This window comes from Gorilla gorilla, chromosome 1 (assembly GCF_029281585.2).
Source record: "Gorilla gorilla gorilla isolate KB3781 chromosome 1, NHGRI_mGorGor1-v2.1_pri, whole genome shotgun sequence".
Classification (NCBI taxonomy): Eukaryota; Metazoa; Chordata; class Mammalia; order Primates; family Hominidae; genus Gorilla; species Gorilla gorilla.
The window spans coordinates 145,903,278-145,919,129 of NC_073224.2; the positions used below are offsets into that span (position 1 = coordinate 145,903,278).

Sequence of the window (15,852 nt, forward strand, 5' to 3'; positions counted from 1 at the left end):
TCCTGAGGCATCCTGGAGGTTGAAATATTTCCAGAGGTTTAGAGCCTCATCAAGGGGGACTCTAGGAGCCTGCTGCCTCCCAGCCTCCCTCAGGAACTGCACCTCCAGAACAGGTGCGGGGCTGACATGTATGTGCTTTCCTGGGCAGATTCTAGACCGTACACCTGAAATCTGGCTTTCAGGATTGCTCTCCAGAGGGACCTGTGGGGCCTCAGCTGAGACAGAAAGTAGGAGTGAGGCAGTGATTCAAGGCCCTGACAAAGAGCTCCTCCTTTGCTTGGTATAACCAGCTAATTCATTCTGTTCTGTTGACTTTGGCTTCTGCCCTGCCTTTGAAGGGTTTGAGGCCAGGGAGTGATGCACTCAGACTGGTGTTTCCGCACAGTCACTTCAGACTTCCAGGGCAGTACAGGAGATAGATCCCAGGGCCAGTGAAGAAGCAGAGCACAAGTCCAGGCAGGAGAGGCTAAGGGCCTCCCTGAACAGGTGTGAGGCACAGAAGCCCCGAGAGGTAGGGATGACAGGATGAAGATGTGTCCTGTGCTGCTAGAAGTACCTGCAAAGCACAGAGGTGGCACAGAAAAGGAGTCCTTGGCTGGGATGGGAGGAGATGACATGTGACATGTGAAAGAGGACCTGGAGTTGGCTCGATGCTCCCAAAAGGGAAAGGTGCCGAGGGGAGCTAGCAGCCATGCAAAGGCAGACATGCAGGCAGTCTGGGCCATGAGGAGCTCTGGAAATGACTCGATATGTCCAGAATAGGCCACTCCAGGGAAGGGCTGAGGAAGGATGAAGTTGGAGAGGGGCACAGACCAGATGCAGAAGGGCCTCAGAGGCCAGGATGAGGGTTTGGACTCCTTCCTGGAGGCAGCAGCAGTGGGAAAAGAGTTAAAAGCTGGTTTGTAAAGTGGAGCCATGTTGCTCGCTGGTCCAGGCAATTCCCCCGAAAGTTCATGTTTCCCTACAAAACCCGAGAGAGCTACTAGTAGGCGTGAAGTTCGTGGCCCTGGTCTGAGGATTTCCTGTTTCCTTGTCAGGTATGGAGGAATTTCCATTGGAGGAAAGCTCCCAGTCGTCCCCATCACGGGGGAAGCACTTGTTGGGTTTTTAAGCGACCTTGGCCGGATCATGAATGTGAGCGGGGTATGTAAACAGACTGGAGATTTGAGTAGGATTTTTGACTTGCTTAATTACCATGAATGAGAAACTCTCATGAGTGATAACAGGAAAAAAAAATTAAAACCCTCTTGTTTGTTTGTTTACACGGTTTTTAGGGCCCTATCACTAGAGAGGCCTCTAAAGAAATACCTGATTTCCTTAAACATCTAGAAACTGAAGACAACATTAAGGTACTTGACCTATGTATAATCTGCTCTGGAGCTTAAAATTTACCTGAGCTGGTTATTTTGTTTTTACTTTCCTACCTTCATTCAATTCCATCCCTCCTCCTGCTGAAATCTAGCAAGGAATGTCTTCCAGCTACCAAACCCTTCCTGCTTCTCAAATTTCCTTTCCTTCACTGATTTCTGCTTTAACTAGCTGTTAGTGCAACGTCTCAGATGTCCTCTCCACCCTCTAGGTGTGGTTTAATAACAAAGGCTGGCATGCCCTGGTCAGCTTTCTCAATGTGGCCCACAACGCCATCTTACGGGCCAGCCTGCCTAAGGACAGGAGCCCCGAGGAGTATGGAATCACCGTCATTAGCCAACCCCTGAACCTGACCAAGGAGCAGCTCTCAGAGATTACAGTGTAAGCCACCACAGCCCCAGCCTCACCACTTTCTTGTCACCTTCTCCACTCTTTGAACATCCTGAGAGGATTCTCACCACCGTAAAGTGCTGATTTGGATGGTAATGCTGTTTAGTCAGGCACATATGAACATCCGACTTTCAAATAAGCGCCTCACACTTCACATACCAGACCTCTTGGTCATTCTTTCTCCCCAACATTTATGTGGAAAGTAAGTTTACATTTGGTTCCATTCCCTTTTGGCTTTTGATAGCAAGTTGCTCCTGGAGCTTATACAATTATTATCTTTGCTATGTGCAAAGCAGCTGCCAGGAACTGGCAAAGTTCAGTAAACCTTTCAGCTCCCTTGGAGTAATTATCTTAGATTCCAGGAATTTCCTCAGAAGAGCATACTTTGGAGATGTCGACAGAGCTTTGCTACCCTCAAGCTGAGGCTCTTCTTGCGCAGTTTCAGCCAGTGGAGACAGTGGTCTTGTGCGTTTTGTAGTATGTTCACTCTATTTGAGGCCTACATGGAGGAGGGGTTGGTAGGAGCGCCTTTGTTAGTGCAAACTTCAGCAACGTTGTGGGGTCCTGATTTTACTATCCTAGCACACGCTGAGTGCCAGTGAACATGCCCAGGGTCATCCACTAAAACCTGGGCCTTGGCTCCTTGGTGTCTTCCTCTGGACACCCTAGGGCCCTAGACTGTCCTCTGTTAATTCTCACTCAGCCACACTTTCGTGTGTCTCCTTCCAGTCATTTGTTCTAAGCTTACTACGTGTATGGATGATATGATCTGTAGTTTTATCAAGGCAGTGACTACCACATAGGATACCTTTGTGGAAATTAGTAAAAATGCTCTTTTCTGTAGGTGGACACTGTCCCATGCCAGGGGTTGTGGCTTGTACATAAAGTTCAGGCTGGCTTTAGCCCCAACTTACCCCTCAGCCAGATGCCTTCTATTTGGCTGAGGAAAGAATAAATAGAGCCAAGTCCCTGTACAACTTGCCTGCCCTCTTTTCACTTAAATTTACATCATGAACATTTCCTTGTGTTATGATGTACTTCTTGAAAATGTGATTTAACAAGATGATTATTAACAAAAGATAAATCTCACAGACCGTACGTCTGTCAACGTAGAAAATTCAAGAGACTCTATAGACAGATTATTAGAGCTAATAAGAGCATTGCAGTACATAAGATTAATATAAACATCTATTTCTATACACCATAAAAATAATTAGAGAATATAATAAAAAGAAAGGTTGTCTAGAAATATTCACATGAAATAGAAAGGCAACCCACAAATACCCATTTAACCTTGGTCCATATGGATTAAGACAGTTTAGTGGAGTGACAGCTTCAAGGTAGAGAAGAGGAACCTGGAGGCCACCCCTGGGCAGGTGTAAGGGCTTCCCAAAGCCTGACTTTGTATCTTCTCCTCCTTCTGCTCCTCCCTCTTCATCGCCCTCTCCCTGTGTCTCTGGCCCTGCTGCAGGCTGACCACGTCGGTGGATGCTGTGGTTGCCATCTGCGTGATTTTCTCCATGTCCTTCGTCCCAGCCAGCTTTGTCCTTTATTTGATCCAGGAGCGGGTGAACAAATCCAAGCACCTCCAGTTTATCAGTGGAGTGAGCCCCACCACCTACTGGGTGACCAACTTCCTCTGGGACATCGTAAGTGTCAGTTTACAGCGCCTCCCTCCCCTCCGTGGGCCCAAGGTGGAGCTTGTGTGTGCTCTGAAGGACCAGACCAAGAGAGGAGGGGTTCTCACGGTACCAGGGCTGCTGAAAGGCACTGGGCCAAGGGCCTTGTGTATCTGCTGTCCCTTGACATCTTCTTAGAAAGGCACAGAACTAGGAGCCCGAAGCTAGAAAAGGCTGTGGGGTGCAGTTAACAACTGGTGAATGGGGGCTCTCTATGTCCTGCACCGAGGGGGCCTCTGACCCATCAAATAATCGCTGCACTGCAGGCATGAGTCTGGCCTTCCTGGAATCAGTCTGGCGCTGAGAAGGTAATATGAAGGGGTCTTTCACCCCAAGTCCCCTTCTCAAATCCTGCCTCACCTTCAAAAGGGTAAGGGTAAAACTTTCCCTGTGGTAGGGTCACCAGATAAATACAGGACACCCAGTTAAATTTAATTTCAGATGATGAATAATTTTTAGTATAAGCATACCCTACTTCAAATATTGCACAGGACATATTTACACTAAAAAACAAACAAACAAACAAACAAAAACCTGGTTGTTTATCTGAAACTCAAATTTCACTAGGCATCCTAGATTTTTATTTGCCAAATCTGGCAACCCCAGCCAGTGGCCAAAGTAATAAGACCTTCACTTATTAGATTAACCACCGCTACAGGGAAAAATGAAGAAAAAATATTTATTAAATCAATAGCACACTACCACCTTCCTGACAACCAAGGTTGGTGGGGGTAGGGAGGGGTCAGGATAGGGTACCCTATTACAGGCTGCAGGGTCAAAGGAATTGGTAGTAAAGGCCTAGTTATAATGTAACAGGGATCATTATGACATCAACCCCAGTTTATTCTAGGTGTCTTGAGTAGTGAAATCTCAACATTTTAAGACCAACATGAGCCTCCATTTCATGTGATGATAAGATATACCAACTGATGGAGACCAACACAAATGACCTTCTCATCCATGGTTTTTTAAAATGATGGTGAATATTAGAATTCCTGAAGATATGATTTCTATCTTACTCAGCTTAGTAAGCAGCTATCACTTAACAATACAAAACCAGAAATTATCAGTAGCAACTAAATTATTTCCTCTCTCTTCTGTCTACACGAGGAAACACTCATAAATGCACGGGGAGGAAGTCAGAACCTGAAAGCCTCTCTTTGGATAAGAGCATCAACTGCAGGTGCCACATTGGCCGTGTGATGCTAATATAAAAGGAGCTAGGCCCACCGGTACTGAAAAGTTACTTAGAAAAGTGCGGAGGCTTTTAATTTTACTTTTTTTAAAAGATGAGAAATAGAATTTACACACTTGGGGCTGGCCCACGTGTCTATGTGTGTGTGTGTGTGCGCGCACGCACGTGTGCGCTTACAGGGATCTCTGAGCCTATGGAGAGAGATGTAGCTAGGATAGAGTGGACATCTGCGGTGGGAGGTGATACTAGCTGGCAGTCCAATGAAGGGGTAAAAGATGGCAGGCATCATGTTAGCAGGCTTTCTGATGCTCCAGAATTTTAAAGCTGGCCTGGAATCTCACCTCTGCGATCCATCATTTTGGAACTTAGGACCACCATTAGCCAGTGGCAAAAAAAGTTGAATGAAGGAACAAACAATTATTGCTTATGTCATTCACTTAGCACATATATGATGTTTTAAATTCTTATATGTGTCATCTATTTTTCTTTACTTTAAAATTTTGCAACAGTTACAGACTTATGGAAAAGTCACAAGTACAGTTGAAACCTTTCTTTCTGAGTCATTTGAAAGTAACTTCTCAGCAAGATGCCCCTTCTCATTTATTTCTCTCTTCCTGTCTCTCTCTCTCACACCCCTCAGCACCTCCGATGTATACTTCCTACAAACGAGGATACACCCCATACAACCACAACACAAACTGTCAACATGAGGAAACCAGCACTGATGTGTCATCACCACCTAATCCTCACACCCCACTCCTCTTTCGCCCATTGCCCCAGTGATGTCTTTCAGAAAAAAGGATCTAGCTCAGAATCATGCGTGACATTTGATTGTGCTGTTTCTTTAGTCTCGTTCAGCCTGGAAGAGTTCCACAGTCTTTTGTTAACACTCATGGTCTTGACACTTTGAGGATTGCAGGCTGGTTATTTTGCAGAATGTCCCTTGGTCTGAGCTTGTCTGAGGTTTCCTCTTGCCCAGGTTGAGGGTGTGCATCTTGGCAGCAGTATCATCAAACAGATGCTGTGTTCTCACTGCATCCTATCAGGTGGCTTCTGATTTCAATTTGCTCTGTTACTGATGATGTTCAATTCGGTCACTTAAGAAGGTGTCTGCTGAGCTTCTTCACTGTAAAATTACTCTTTTCCCCTTTATAATAAATACAAATTTCAGGTAGAGGCACTTCAAAGATATATAAATATCCTATTCATTATACAAGTTTCATTTATTCATCCATTTATTCATCTCTGTATGCAGTCATGGTTCATGTGTTAATCAATGGACTATGATCCAAGACTATCATTATTTATTTTGATATTCACATTATCCCCACTGTGGTCAGTGGGGGGCCATTGAAGCTGGCTTCTGTATCGTCTTGACTTGGGTCCTCATGCCCCTGGAGCTCCTCCATGCTCAATGGCACAGCAAGATACTCCAGGCTCATCCTTCCATTATCCCCACTCCTACCCTCTCCCCAAGAAGCCCTGGTTCCTGCCAGTGGGAAGTGGCCCTCAGAAGCCAAGGTCTGAGTGCTAGATATGTTCATTGCCTCTGGAGCACCATTGGTCCCAGGCCTTCTCAGTGATAGAACTAGGGAAGATATGGATGTACACACACAGGTATGCACACACCTCTATCTATAGTTCTCTATCTACCTATACAGTGAACACTATGAGCTCTCCAAAACCAACTCCACAGGGCTCGTTCTAGTTTTTTTTCTTTCCACATCTGTAACTCCCTTCTCCAACAGTGAGACACTGGCTTCTCTCACTCCCAACTCATTTATCTACCGGACCTATACACCTGAACAGTGCCCAACTCTGCCACCATCCCCTCCCCATGTGGATGCCATCCTCTCCCTGCTCCAGCTGCCTCTGCTGCATGCAGGTCCTCCTCGTTCTGCTCTGGCTCTGATACCCCGCACCAGATCAGCCTCCTGTAAGGATATCTTTCTCATCCCGTTGAGGCCTCCACACCCCACAGCAGGCTGCCCTCTGAGGAAGCCCGTCTCTGGTTCTTGCCCTGCTCCTGATCACTATGGCTCCTCCCCTAACCCCACTGTTGCTGTCCCCTTTCTGTGCCCAGTATAGTGGCTGTAGGACTAAATTGTTTAAAAAGGGTATCATTATTTATTTGAGCTTTGTGAAGCCAAGAACTAGGCTTTAAGTTTTTCTGAATTCTGAAGACATGCTTAGAAAGAAGAATCAACAAAACTTTATGACCAATTAGAAAGAGTGAGAGACCAGGCAGAATTTTGTAATTGATCCTTTCAAAAGATACAAACTAAAGATTCCCTTGGCAGGGAGGTAGGGCACAGGGTGGGGTAGGAGGACTAGTGACAGCTTAACATATGTTTGCCAACCAAGAACTGTTTAAAAAGCAAGTCGAATCAGAATCCCAGACCCTACGAGCTGGAGGAGCCTGGCCCCACCCCTCATTTTGCAGAGCCGGAAGCAGGTCTGAGAGGTTAAGTGACTTGCTCTCCTCTTCTCTTTCCGAGATGAATTATTCCGTGAGTGCTGGGCTGGTGGTGGGCATCTTCATCGGGTTTCAGAAGAAAGCCTACACTTCTCCAGAAAACCTTCCTGCCCTTGTGGCACTGCTCCTGCTGTATGGGTAAGCCGTTTGGGCCATTAGCTAATGCCTCTGAAGAGAAGCCTGGTGGTGGGGGTGGGGGATCATCTCCTGACAGAAAACCTGGGCTGTCCTGTGGTGGTAGCACCCACAAGTTTAGCTTCCGGCCCCAGGTAGGGTCTGAAGCAGATAACCAGGGATCTGTCTGGCTTCTGATTCTGACTCCACTGACAGAGGTATCTCTGAGGCCTGGTCCTGTCAGTGACAACGAGAGAAGTCCCACATGATCTGAATCTTCTACTCAAACTGAGGCCTTGACCAAAGCCTGGCGGTCAGCCATTCCCCAGCTCCTCACCCAGCTCTGACTCTCACTCATCTGTGGCCAATCTGTCCACCTCAGTGTCCCCATATGAACTGGCCAAGAGTTACCGCCCACAGTAGAAGACTCCGGCCAAAAAGCTCCTCCTGAGTCAGGGACAGAGGATGACACAGGGGTTACATCAGCAGAGTTACAGGGCCCAGCATGCAACTTTCTTTCCCACGTGTGTAAATTTGAATGAGTAATTCATCCATCTCGGCCTCAGTTTCCTCATCTGTAAAATGAAAATAGTGATCCTGCTCCTTCCTCTTTGGGCCAATAGAGCCTTGCCAAAGCATTGTTCTCCACATCTTTCTCTTGGAACTAGAGAATTTGGGAACCAACCTGACTATAAGCTGTGAAGATGAGCTCACTGGGCTCATCTGAGATGACCTCAGCTGGGCTTTGCTGACCCAGGCTAGAGTGGGAGGTGTTGCAGGCTGGAGAACCCTCCTATGAATTGTACAGGACTTTGTAGTTTACAGAGTACATACACAGCTAGCAGCCCATTTGCTCCTCACAAAACCCCATGAAGTGGTCAGAGCAGGCATCATTATCTCCATTTAAAGTTGAGGCACAGAGACCAACAAATGGAGTATCTCTCTGGTCCCCTGGGACTCTGGCCAGTTCACACACATCACCTCAGGTGTAAGGGGAGTGCATTATATCTAGACATATTGTAGATGGAATGGAATGTGGAACTCCATCACTCTGAGTTGTCTCATTTCACACAGATGGGCGGTCATTCCCATGATGTACCCAGCATCCTTCCTGTTTGATGTCCCCAGCACAGCCTATGTGGCTTTATCTTGTGCTAATCTGTTCATCGGCATCAACAGCAGTGCTATTACCTTCATCTTGGAATTATTTGAGAATAACCGGGTGAGCATAACTTTCTTGGCTTTTTTGTTTGATTAGTAGGATAGTAGAGTATGTGTTGGTCAAGCAGAGCCAGGGGCAAGCATCGTACATGTAGCAGCTGTATGCAGATGAGTGCCACTTTCTTCCTCCCTACCCCCGACCCTCCCTCCTTTCCTTCCTTCCTTCCTTCCTTCCTTCCTTCCTCCCATCCTTCCTTCCTCTTTCCTTCTTCTCCTCCCTCCTCCCTCCTTCCCCCGTCCCTCCTTCCTTCCTTTTTCATTGCTTCCTTCCTTCCTTCATCCCTCCTTCCCTTCCTCTTTCCTTCTGCCCTCTCTCCCTTTTTCCTTTCATCCTCCCTCCATCCCTCCCTCCATTCTTCCTTCTTTCTTCCTTCTTTCCTTCCTATAAGCTCCTTTTTCATTTCTGTGCTCTGAATGAAATGGTTTTCTGTGTTTATTCTGCAAGCAAAACTTTATTCTTGCAATAAACTTTAAGCTTTGCTTACTCTTTCAGAAAGGTTTTCTCAGGGACTTTGGGTGTTGGGTTTTACACACACACACAATACATCAATACATTTGGGTGATTTCAAAATCTAAAAGGAACAAAAAGGCATGCAATGAAAAAATCTCCTTCCTACCCCTGTTTCCCACTCATGCAGTTCTCTTCTCCAGAGGCAAACTCTTACTTGAGTTTCCTGTGTGCTCTGGAGACACATCAGCAGATCCCTATACGGTCTTTCTCCCACTTTCTTATGGAAATTGTAACACTCTGACATATACTATTCCTTGGGCAAGTTAATCTTGACGAAGAGACTGGAGGTTCTCCATGCTTAATGCCTCGCTTTTATGAGCTGCCAAGCCCAGTTGTCCCTTCCACCTGACCTCCCCCTGTCCAGAGACAGATGGCCAAACTGAATCATAAAAAGAGGGGGAAAAAAAAGAAGGCAGTCGCTGCAGGGCTGTCTTTACTCCACACTCCACACTCCCAGTCCCCACCGCTGTGTCTGAGTCCTGGCTGTGGCTGTCCTTGGAACATTTGCCTCACCACGTGCCTGTGTCCCCAGGCGCCTCAACCTTTCCTCTCCTCATTAGCTCTTCCCAGTTCAGAGGGTGGGACCGGCCAGCACATCTGCACTGCTGCCCTGCCACACCCACCTCCACCTGCCTCTGGGCCCCACTGGGAAACACAGGACAAATCTGTGCTGAGGCCCCACCATGAACCGCCCAGACCCGTGGCCCCCTGAGACGGACTCTTTCCAGATCTTGTTAGGGTTTCGTGGCTGCTAGGCAAGTAATGAAGCCTCATCTGTCCCATGAATGATAAGAAATTCAGCATGTCAGAGTCAGACTCTGGAAAGGCGGGGGGATAAGAACATAGCTCCAGCAGATGGCCAGAGCACCCAGGTGACTGAAAGTGCTGCTTTGCAGAGCTGTGTTTGTCACAGGCTCACAGCCCACTAAGTCTTAAGACAGTTTTCCTTCAGAATAATTAAATAGCCAGCTTAAAGCAACTCAGAACATTTTCCCCTCTGAGGCTGCACCCATTTAGCCAACATTTGCTAAGCACCTGCCTTCAAAAAGCTGGTATTTTCATGTAAATTATCAGATACACAGCTGCTATGGAAACCCCCAGTATCCCACAGGAGGCTCCCCAGCTCCCAGCAGCTGCCGCCCGTGTGTGGTCAGGAGGTCTTTACCAGCTGAACACCACGTGCTGGGTGTGTGCTGATATAAACAAGCGTGGCCCACTCGTCCTGCCCTCCAGAGGCTCCTGTTCCAGTCGGAAAAGGACCTGCCCACGAAGTTTGCAAAGATATAAGCCACAGTGTATGATCCTCCATAATACAGTGTGTGACAGAGCATCAGAGGAGCGAGGCAGATAACACGCTGCAGGCCAGAGGCAGCGGGAAGAGCCAGGCTGCAGGGGCTGGGGGAGCCGTGGTGGAGGAAGTTCAATTTCAGCCTGTAGATTTCTATTAGCCCATTTAATAAATAATGAAGTGCCTACTCTGAGCTAATCATTGTGCAGGTATTTAGGAAGGACAAAAAAATAATTAGGACTCAGTGCCCACCCTCCAGGGGCCCACTGACTAGTAGAGAAAGTAGGCAGATTTTTAAAAAATTAATCATGGGAATGTGATAAGTGCTGCGAGAGAGGAATGGATACTTTCTCATGGGAATCTTGGAAGGCTTGTAAGAGAAGGCACTCTCTGAGCCAGCTGTCTAAAGAAGAACAGGAATCTTTAAGAAAGCAGAAGGGAAAAGAGCATTCTTTCCTGCTTGGAGCAATAGGTAACAGCCTGCACATGCCCAGGCCTAGAGGCCAAACAGCACAGTGATTCCAGAAAGAGTGGGGAGACAGGGTAGGCAGGGAAGGATGAGGTAATGTGGGTGCAGGTGTGGAGGCTGGAGAGGGAGGAGGTTGTGGGACTGGGAGGAGCCAGATGGAATGGACAGCAGTGGCCCAGCCAGGAGCTATGCTGGCCTCGTACCCCTCGATGTCCCTTCTGTTTTCTCAGGGGAGGCTCTGCCCAACATGCCAAGTCCGACCACTTGAAAACAAGTCCCTGGCTTAACACAGACCCCAGAGAGAGTCTCCAACCCTCCTCTCCCTAGACAATGGTAGTTGCCCTGTGAGGGGCTGAAAAGCAGAGCTGGAGATGGCTCAGGGCCTGCTGGCCCCCTGCAGCTGTTGTTAACAAATGCCTTGAGGGCTCCTGTTGTTTCAAAGTGAGTCTGCAGGGAGAGCTCCCTAAGTGGACAGCAGGAGGGCTGCAGCTTCTCTGCACATTCCTGCTGTCACCTCCAGAGTCACCTAGGGGAGGGGTAAGGACAGTAATGCAGGTTCCTCACAGTTAGCCTCAGTGCCCACATGGTACTGAGCATAGTAAATGTTTAGAAGATGCTGCCTGGCTAGACAAAGGGGCAGCTCCCACCCACTAGAAACTTGCAGGGAGCCCCAGTCCTTGATTGGTCATTTAATTGATTAGCTCCTTGGCCTGGCCTTGAGGCACTGCTTGTAAGTACTTCATGACCTCCATTGCAAACCCATGATGCTCTGCTGGACAAATCCCTCCAGTGGCCAGTCTGGCTGCAAGGACTGTCTGTCTGCAGGCCTTGCCCTGTGCTGTCCTGTGAGAGCGTCTGGGCCCCACCTGCTGAAGAGAGGGGGGGTGGGGTTTGCCCCGTTTCCAACAGTCCTACTTCTCTGTTTCAGACGCTGCTCAGGTTCAACGCCGTGCTGAAGAAGCTGCTCATTGTCTTCCCCCACTTCTGCCTGGGCCGGGGCCTCATTGACCTTGCACTGAGCCAGGCTGTGACAGATGTCTATGCCCGATTTGGTGGGTGGTAGCCGAGGCCCATGGAGCATGGGCCCTGGGTCCAAAGCTGGGAGGGTTACCGGGGGGACTCCTGCATCAGACTGTGGCAGGGGCTGGTGCTAGGAGGGGACCTTGTTGGGCTGGAGGTGTCCTGCCAGCTAGAGAGGATTAGGGTGCCTCTGTTTCCATGGCTGGGGAGCCACAGGAGGGATGGAGGGCAGCCCTTATAAGGCGGGTGTTTGGCTCTTGCTCAGTTCCCACATAAGGCCTGGTCTAGTGGGCCTTGTGCTGTGGCCAGGTCTGTGGAGTGAGCTGGGGCGGCTGAAGTGGACTCAATTCCTGTTGATGCCCAGGTGAGGAGCACTCTGCAAATCCGTTCCACTGGGACCTGATTGGGAAGAACCTGTTTGCCATGGTGGTGGAAGGGGTGGTGTACTTCCTCCTGACCCTCCTGGTCCAGCGCCACTTCTTCCTCTCCCAATGGTACGTCCATGCCACACCCTGGGCCAGTGGGCAGCTCAGGGCATCCAGAACTGGACCTTATACCCACATGGTCATTTCTTTCCTCAGGAGCCCCACTCCACAATGTTTTTTCTACATTCTCAAAGCCTGGCTTTTCTCCAATAATACAAGTAAAGGATCAGGTTAAAATAGGCACATTCAAATATGTGAAGAGCATCCACTTTAAAATATTTAAAATGCAGTGCTATTAATTTCAATTGCTGATATTTAATCCTTCTCATTTAATTACCAAATGTGTATTTTGATTAGATGATAGTATTGCAAATAACAATGGTTACAGGATATCCAAAGTACTAGGAAATAGACTAATGTATTTATGAGAGAAAGGACACAGCAAGCCCCTTTGCTAATTAGAGATTTGGGAGCATGGGAGTAATATGGGAGCCATGTGGAGGGGTGCGGGCAGTGATCACGACCCCCCACTCCTGGAGGAAGGTGGGTAGCTGCCAACCCTGACTTTTGACCAGGGCTTCTCAAATGCCAGGTTAGCTGGCAATTGCCATTCTTCTGCAGGCTCTTCCTGAAGCTAGGTGGGCCCCTGCCTCACTCCCCTCTGCAATCCAGTCCTACCTTTATTGTCCTCACCCAGGGGCCTGAATTGCCAAACAGCAGCCCTTCCTAGCAAGCTTTCCCCAATAGTGTTTTGTTTCTTAACTTTTCCTCCTCTCAGGCTGAGTGTGGTCACCTGTAAATAGATTCCAAGGACTTGGTTTTATGTTTTGATCCACATGGAATTGATTTATTGGAAATGAATCTGCCTTTCTACTCACAGGACTGTGAGAGGTGAATGAGATCACAGGTGTCAACACACTCCTGATGAACCAGGATACACAAGCAGTTCTAGTTATGGGAGACAGTGTCAGGAATTGTTTTCCTTGGCACCCTCAGCCCCTGCAGACCCTTCCTGCAGCCTTGGCCATACCTTTTAGAGGCCTTTGTGTGGGAGAGAGCAGGTCAGGAGGTTGACTACCCAAATTGACTCATTAGCTTCAAACTCTGATGTCAACACATTTGAATGAGTCCTGCCTGCTTTAGGGCCTAAAGAGGACCAGAGAAGTACACCATAGTCCCTGGCTTCCAGAAGGTCAGGGAGGGTTTCAAAGAAGACGCTGTGTCTTTAAGAATGGGGAAGATTCCATTTGGTGGGGCAGGAGGAGGAGAACATTGAGGGACTGGAAACACATGCGGAGGCTGGGAGACGGGAATGACCAATAGGACTGGGAACCAGGGGGAGATGCCAATTGCTGACAGAGGAGTTAGTGCAAGAGGTAAGTGAGAAGGGTAGGTGGGGCTGGATTGCAGGGCTGTAACTACAGCTGCAGAGGGAGGGCTTCAACCTACAGCTGATGGGGAATGACAGAAGGTTTTGAGGCATGAGGTGGCCTGATGACAACTCTGTTTTGGAAAGGTGGAGTTGGCAGGGCAGACCGGAGGAAGTGGGAGGCTCGGAGGTTAGTAACTACCCCTTACTGAGTGCTTGCTGTAGGGGAAGCGTTTTAGTCCTGACGGTGATCCCAGGCCCTGAGTCTTTACTCTGTGCCAGGCACTGTGCTGAGTTCATCTTCAGCACAATCCTATGAGACAGGTATTCTTACCCTCCTCCTCATCACATGGTTGAAGTAGGCAAGGTTCAGAGAGGTCCAATGCCCAAGATCACACATGAGGAGGCCAGGACTGGAACCCAAGGCTGACTCTGGACATGAGCACCTGACCTCTCTACCTAATGCCTAATGCCTCTCCTGCTGGGAGCCCTTTTTAGAATTTAAGTCTTAAAGGATGGAAGCCCAGAAGGAAGCAGAAGCAAGGAAGTGGAAGAGAGGTCCCACGGAAAGGACAGTGCCAAGGACACTGTACAGCCAGCCCAATCCTGACCCCTTTTCTTCATCTAGGATTGCTGAGCCCACTAAGGAGCCCATTGTTGATGAAGATGATGATGTGGCTGAAGAAAGACAAAGAATTATTACTGGTGGAAATAAAACTGACATCTTAAGGCTACATGAACTAACCAAGGTAAGGGAATGAGTATGAGTTTGGAGGTGTTGGTTAGATCCACAGTTGGCATGGTGTTGCCATTTTCCTTCTATAGAACAACTGATATGCTTATGCAAGCAATTTGGTTCCCAATTTTATGTAGGGTCATCATCCCTGTGTTATAACTTGTCTTCCAAGAACATCTAATTCCAATGTGTGTTCCCTGCTATTCATCTCGGGCACTGACACAGGGCCTCAGTGAGAATCACTCCAGCTGAGCATCACTCCCTTTTCTGTGTTCTGTTTCTGCAGAGCATGGGTCAGCTTCGAGATGTCTCAGTACTCACCACACCTCTGTGCCTGCCCATGTCAATATGTAACCTCCTAGTGCTGGTAGTTTTCTCCTAAACCATCCTTTGCTCTTTGTTCCCTCTTCCCCTCCTTGCTCTAACCCTGTCTCAGTTCTCAGTCCGGTTTCTTCGTATCTTGCAGATTTATCCAGGCACCTCCAGCCCAGCAGTGGACAGGCTGTGTGTCGGAGTTCGCCCTGGAGAGGTGGGTACTCTGCAGACCACGTGTGAAAGGCTTCCGAACATCAGCTCTTGTGCCTGCCTCTCCTCCCCATAAGGCAGAGCTATTCAATAGGAACATAATGCCATAATGCAAGTCACATATGTAATTTTAAATCTTCCACTAGCCACATGAGAAAAGTAAAAAGAAAATAGGTAAAATTAATTTCACTAGTATTTTTTATTTTACTCAATGTAACCAAAATATTATTTCAAAATGTAATTAATAGAAAACCTTATTAATGAAATATTTGACAATTTCTCGTTGTTTTTAAGTCTTTGAATCGTTACACTCAGGGCCCGTGTCAATTGGGACTTAGATGTGTTTCAAGTGCTCAGTAGCCACACATGGCTCGTGGCCTCTGATGGCAGCCCAGGTCTAAAATTCCTCCCCCAGATCACACACTTACCCTGGGGCCTGACATTTTAGACCTTCTTGGTCTCTAGGGCCAGGCTAGCTCTGTGTTTTCTCCTAGTGCTTTGGCCTCCTGGGAGTAAATGGTGCCGGCAAAACAACCACATTCAAGATGCTCACTGGGGACACCACAGTGACCTCAGGGGATGCCACCATAGCAGGCAAGAGGTGAGTATCCTGTTCCTCCTGTCTCAGGGAGTCTCTCACAGGTCCTGTGAGAAGAATAGGAAGGGTGATCATCAGACCCTATAGTAAGGTGGCTCTGAGGCCCTGAAAGATCTGTACAGAGAAGGAGGCCTCCCAGAGAGCATGGCCCAAAAAACCCAACACATAGACCCAATGGAAAAGTGAACTGAATTGTGATAGTTAAGAGATTCCTCTGTTGGGATGGATTCTTGGAAAGACCTGGGAAGCACTAAGTGTGTGGTTCTTAATCTCTTAGAGGTCATGGAACCTTTTAAGCATCTGATGAATATTTGTAGCCTATGCCTATAAAAATGCACCATTGCTTCCCATTACCTCCCTCCACACATTTTTGCAAAAAGTTTCAGGGAGTTTACTGAGCCCCAGGTCACATTTATGATCCTGCAGGAGCTCTTGAATCCCAGGTTAAGAACCCCTGTGATGAATGAA

At 47.9% G+C, this 15,852-nt stretch overlaps 1 protein-coding gene across 2 annotated transcripts in view; it reads left to right on the forward strand.

The window, feature by feature from the left end:
* The window catches only part of ABCA4 (ATP binding cassette subfamily A member 4), a 128,690-nt gene that overhangs the window by 98,504 nt on the left and 14,334 nt on the right, over nt 1-15,852 (forward strand). For both annotated transcript variants that reach the window (XM_004026159.5, XM_063696883.1), the window contains 11 exons: nt 1,038-1,143; nt 1,275-1,349; nt 1,580-1,749; nt 3,230-3,407; nt 7,131-7,246; nt 8,297-8,444; nt 11,640-11,763; nt 12,096-12,225; nt 14,154-14,274; nt 14,728-14,790; nt 15,281-15,387. In XM_004026159.5, coding sequence (XP_004026208.4) covers nt 1,038-1,143; nt 1,275-1,349; nt 1,580-1,749; nt 3,230-3,407; nt 7,131-7,246; nt 8,297-8,444; nt 11,640-11,763; nt 12,096-12,225; nt 14,154-14,274; nt 14,728-14,790; nt 15,281-15,387 — 1,338 coding nt within the window. The remainder of the gene's footprint in view (nt 1-1,037; nt 1,144-1,274; nt 1,350-1,579; nt 1,750-3,229; nt 3,408-7,130; nt 7,247-8,296; nt 8,445-11,639; nt 11,764-12,095; nt 12,226-14,153; nt 14,275-14,727; nt 14,791-15,280; nt 15,388-15,852) is intronic.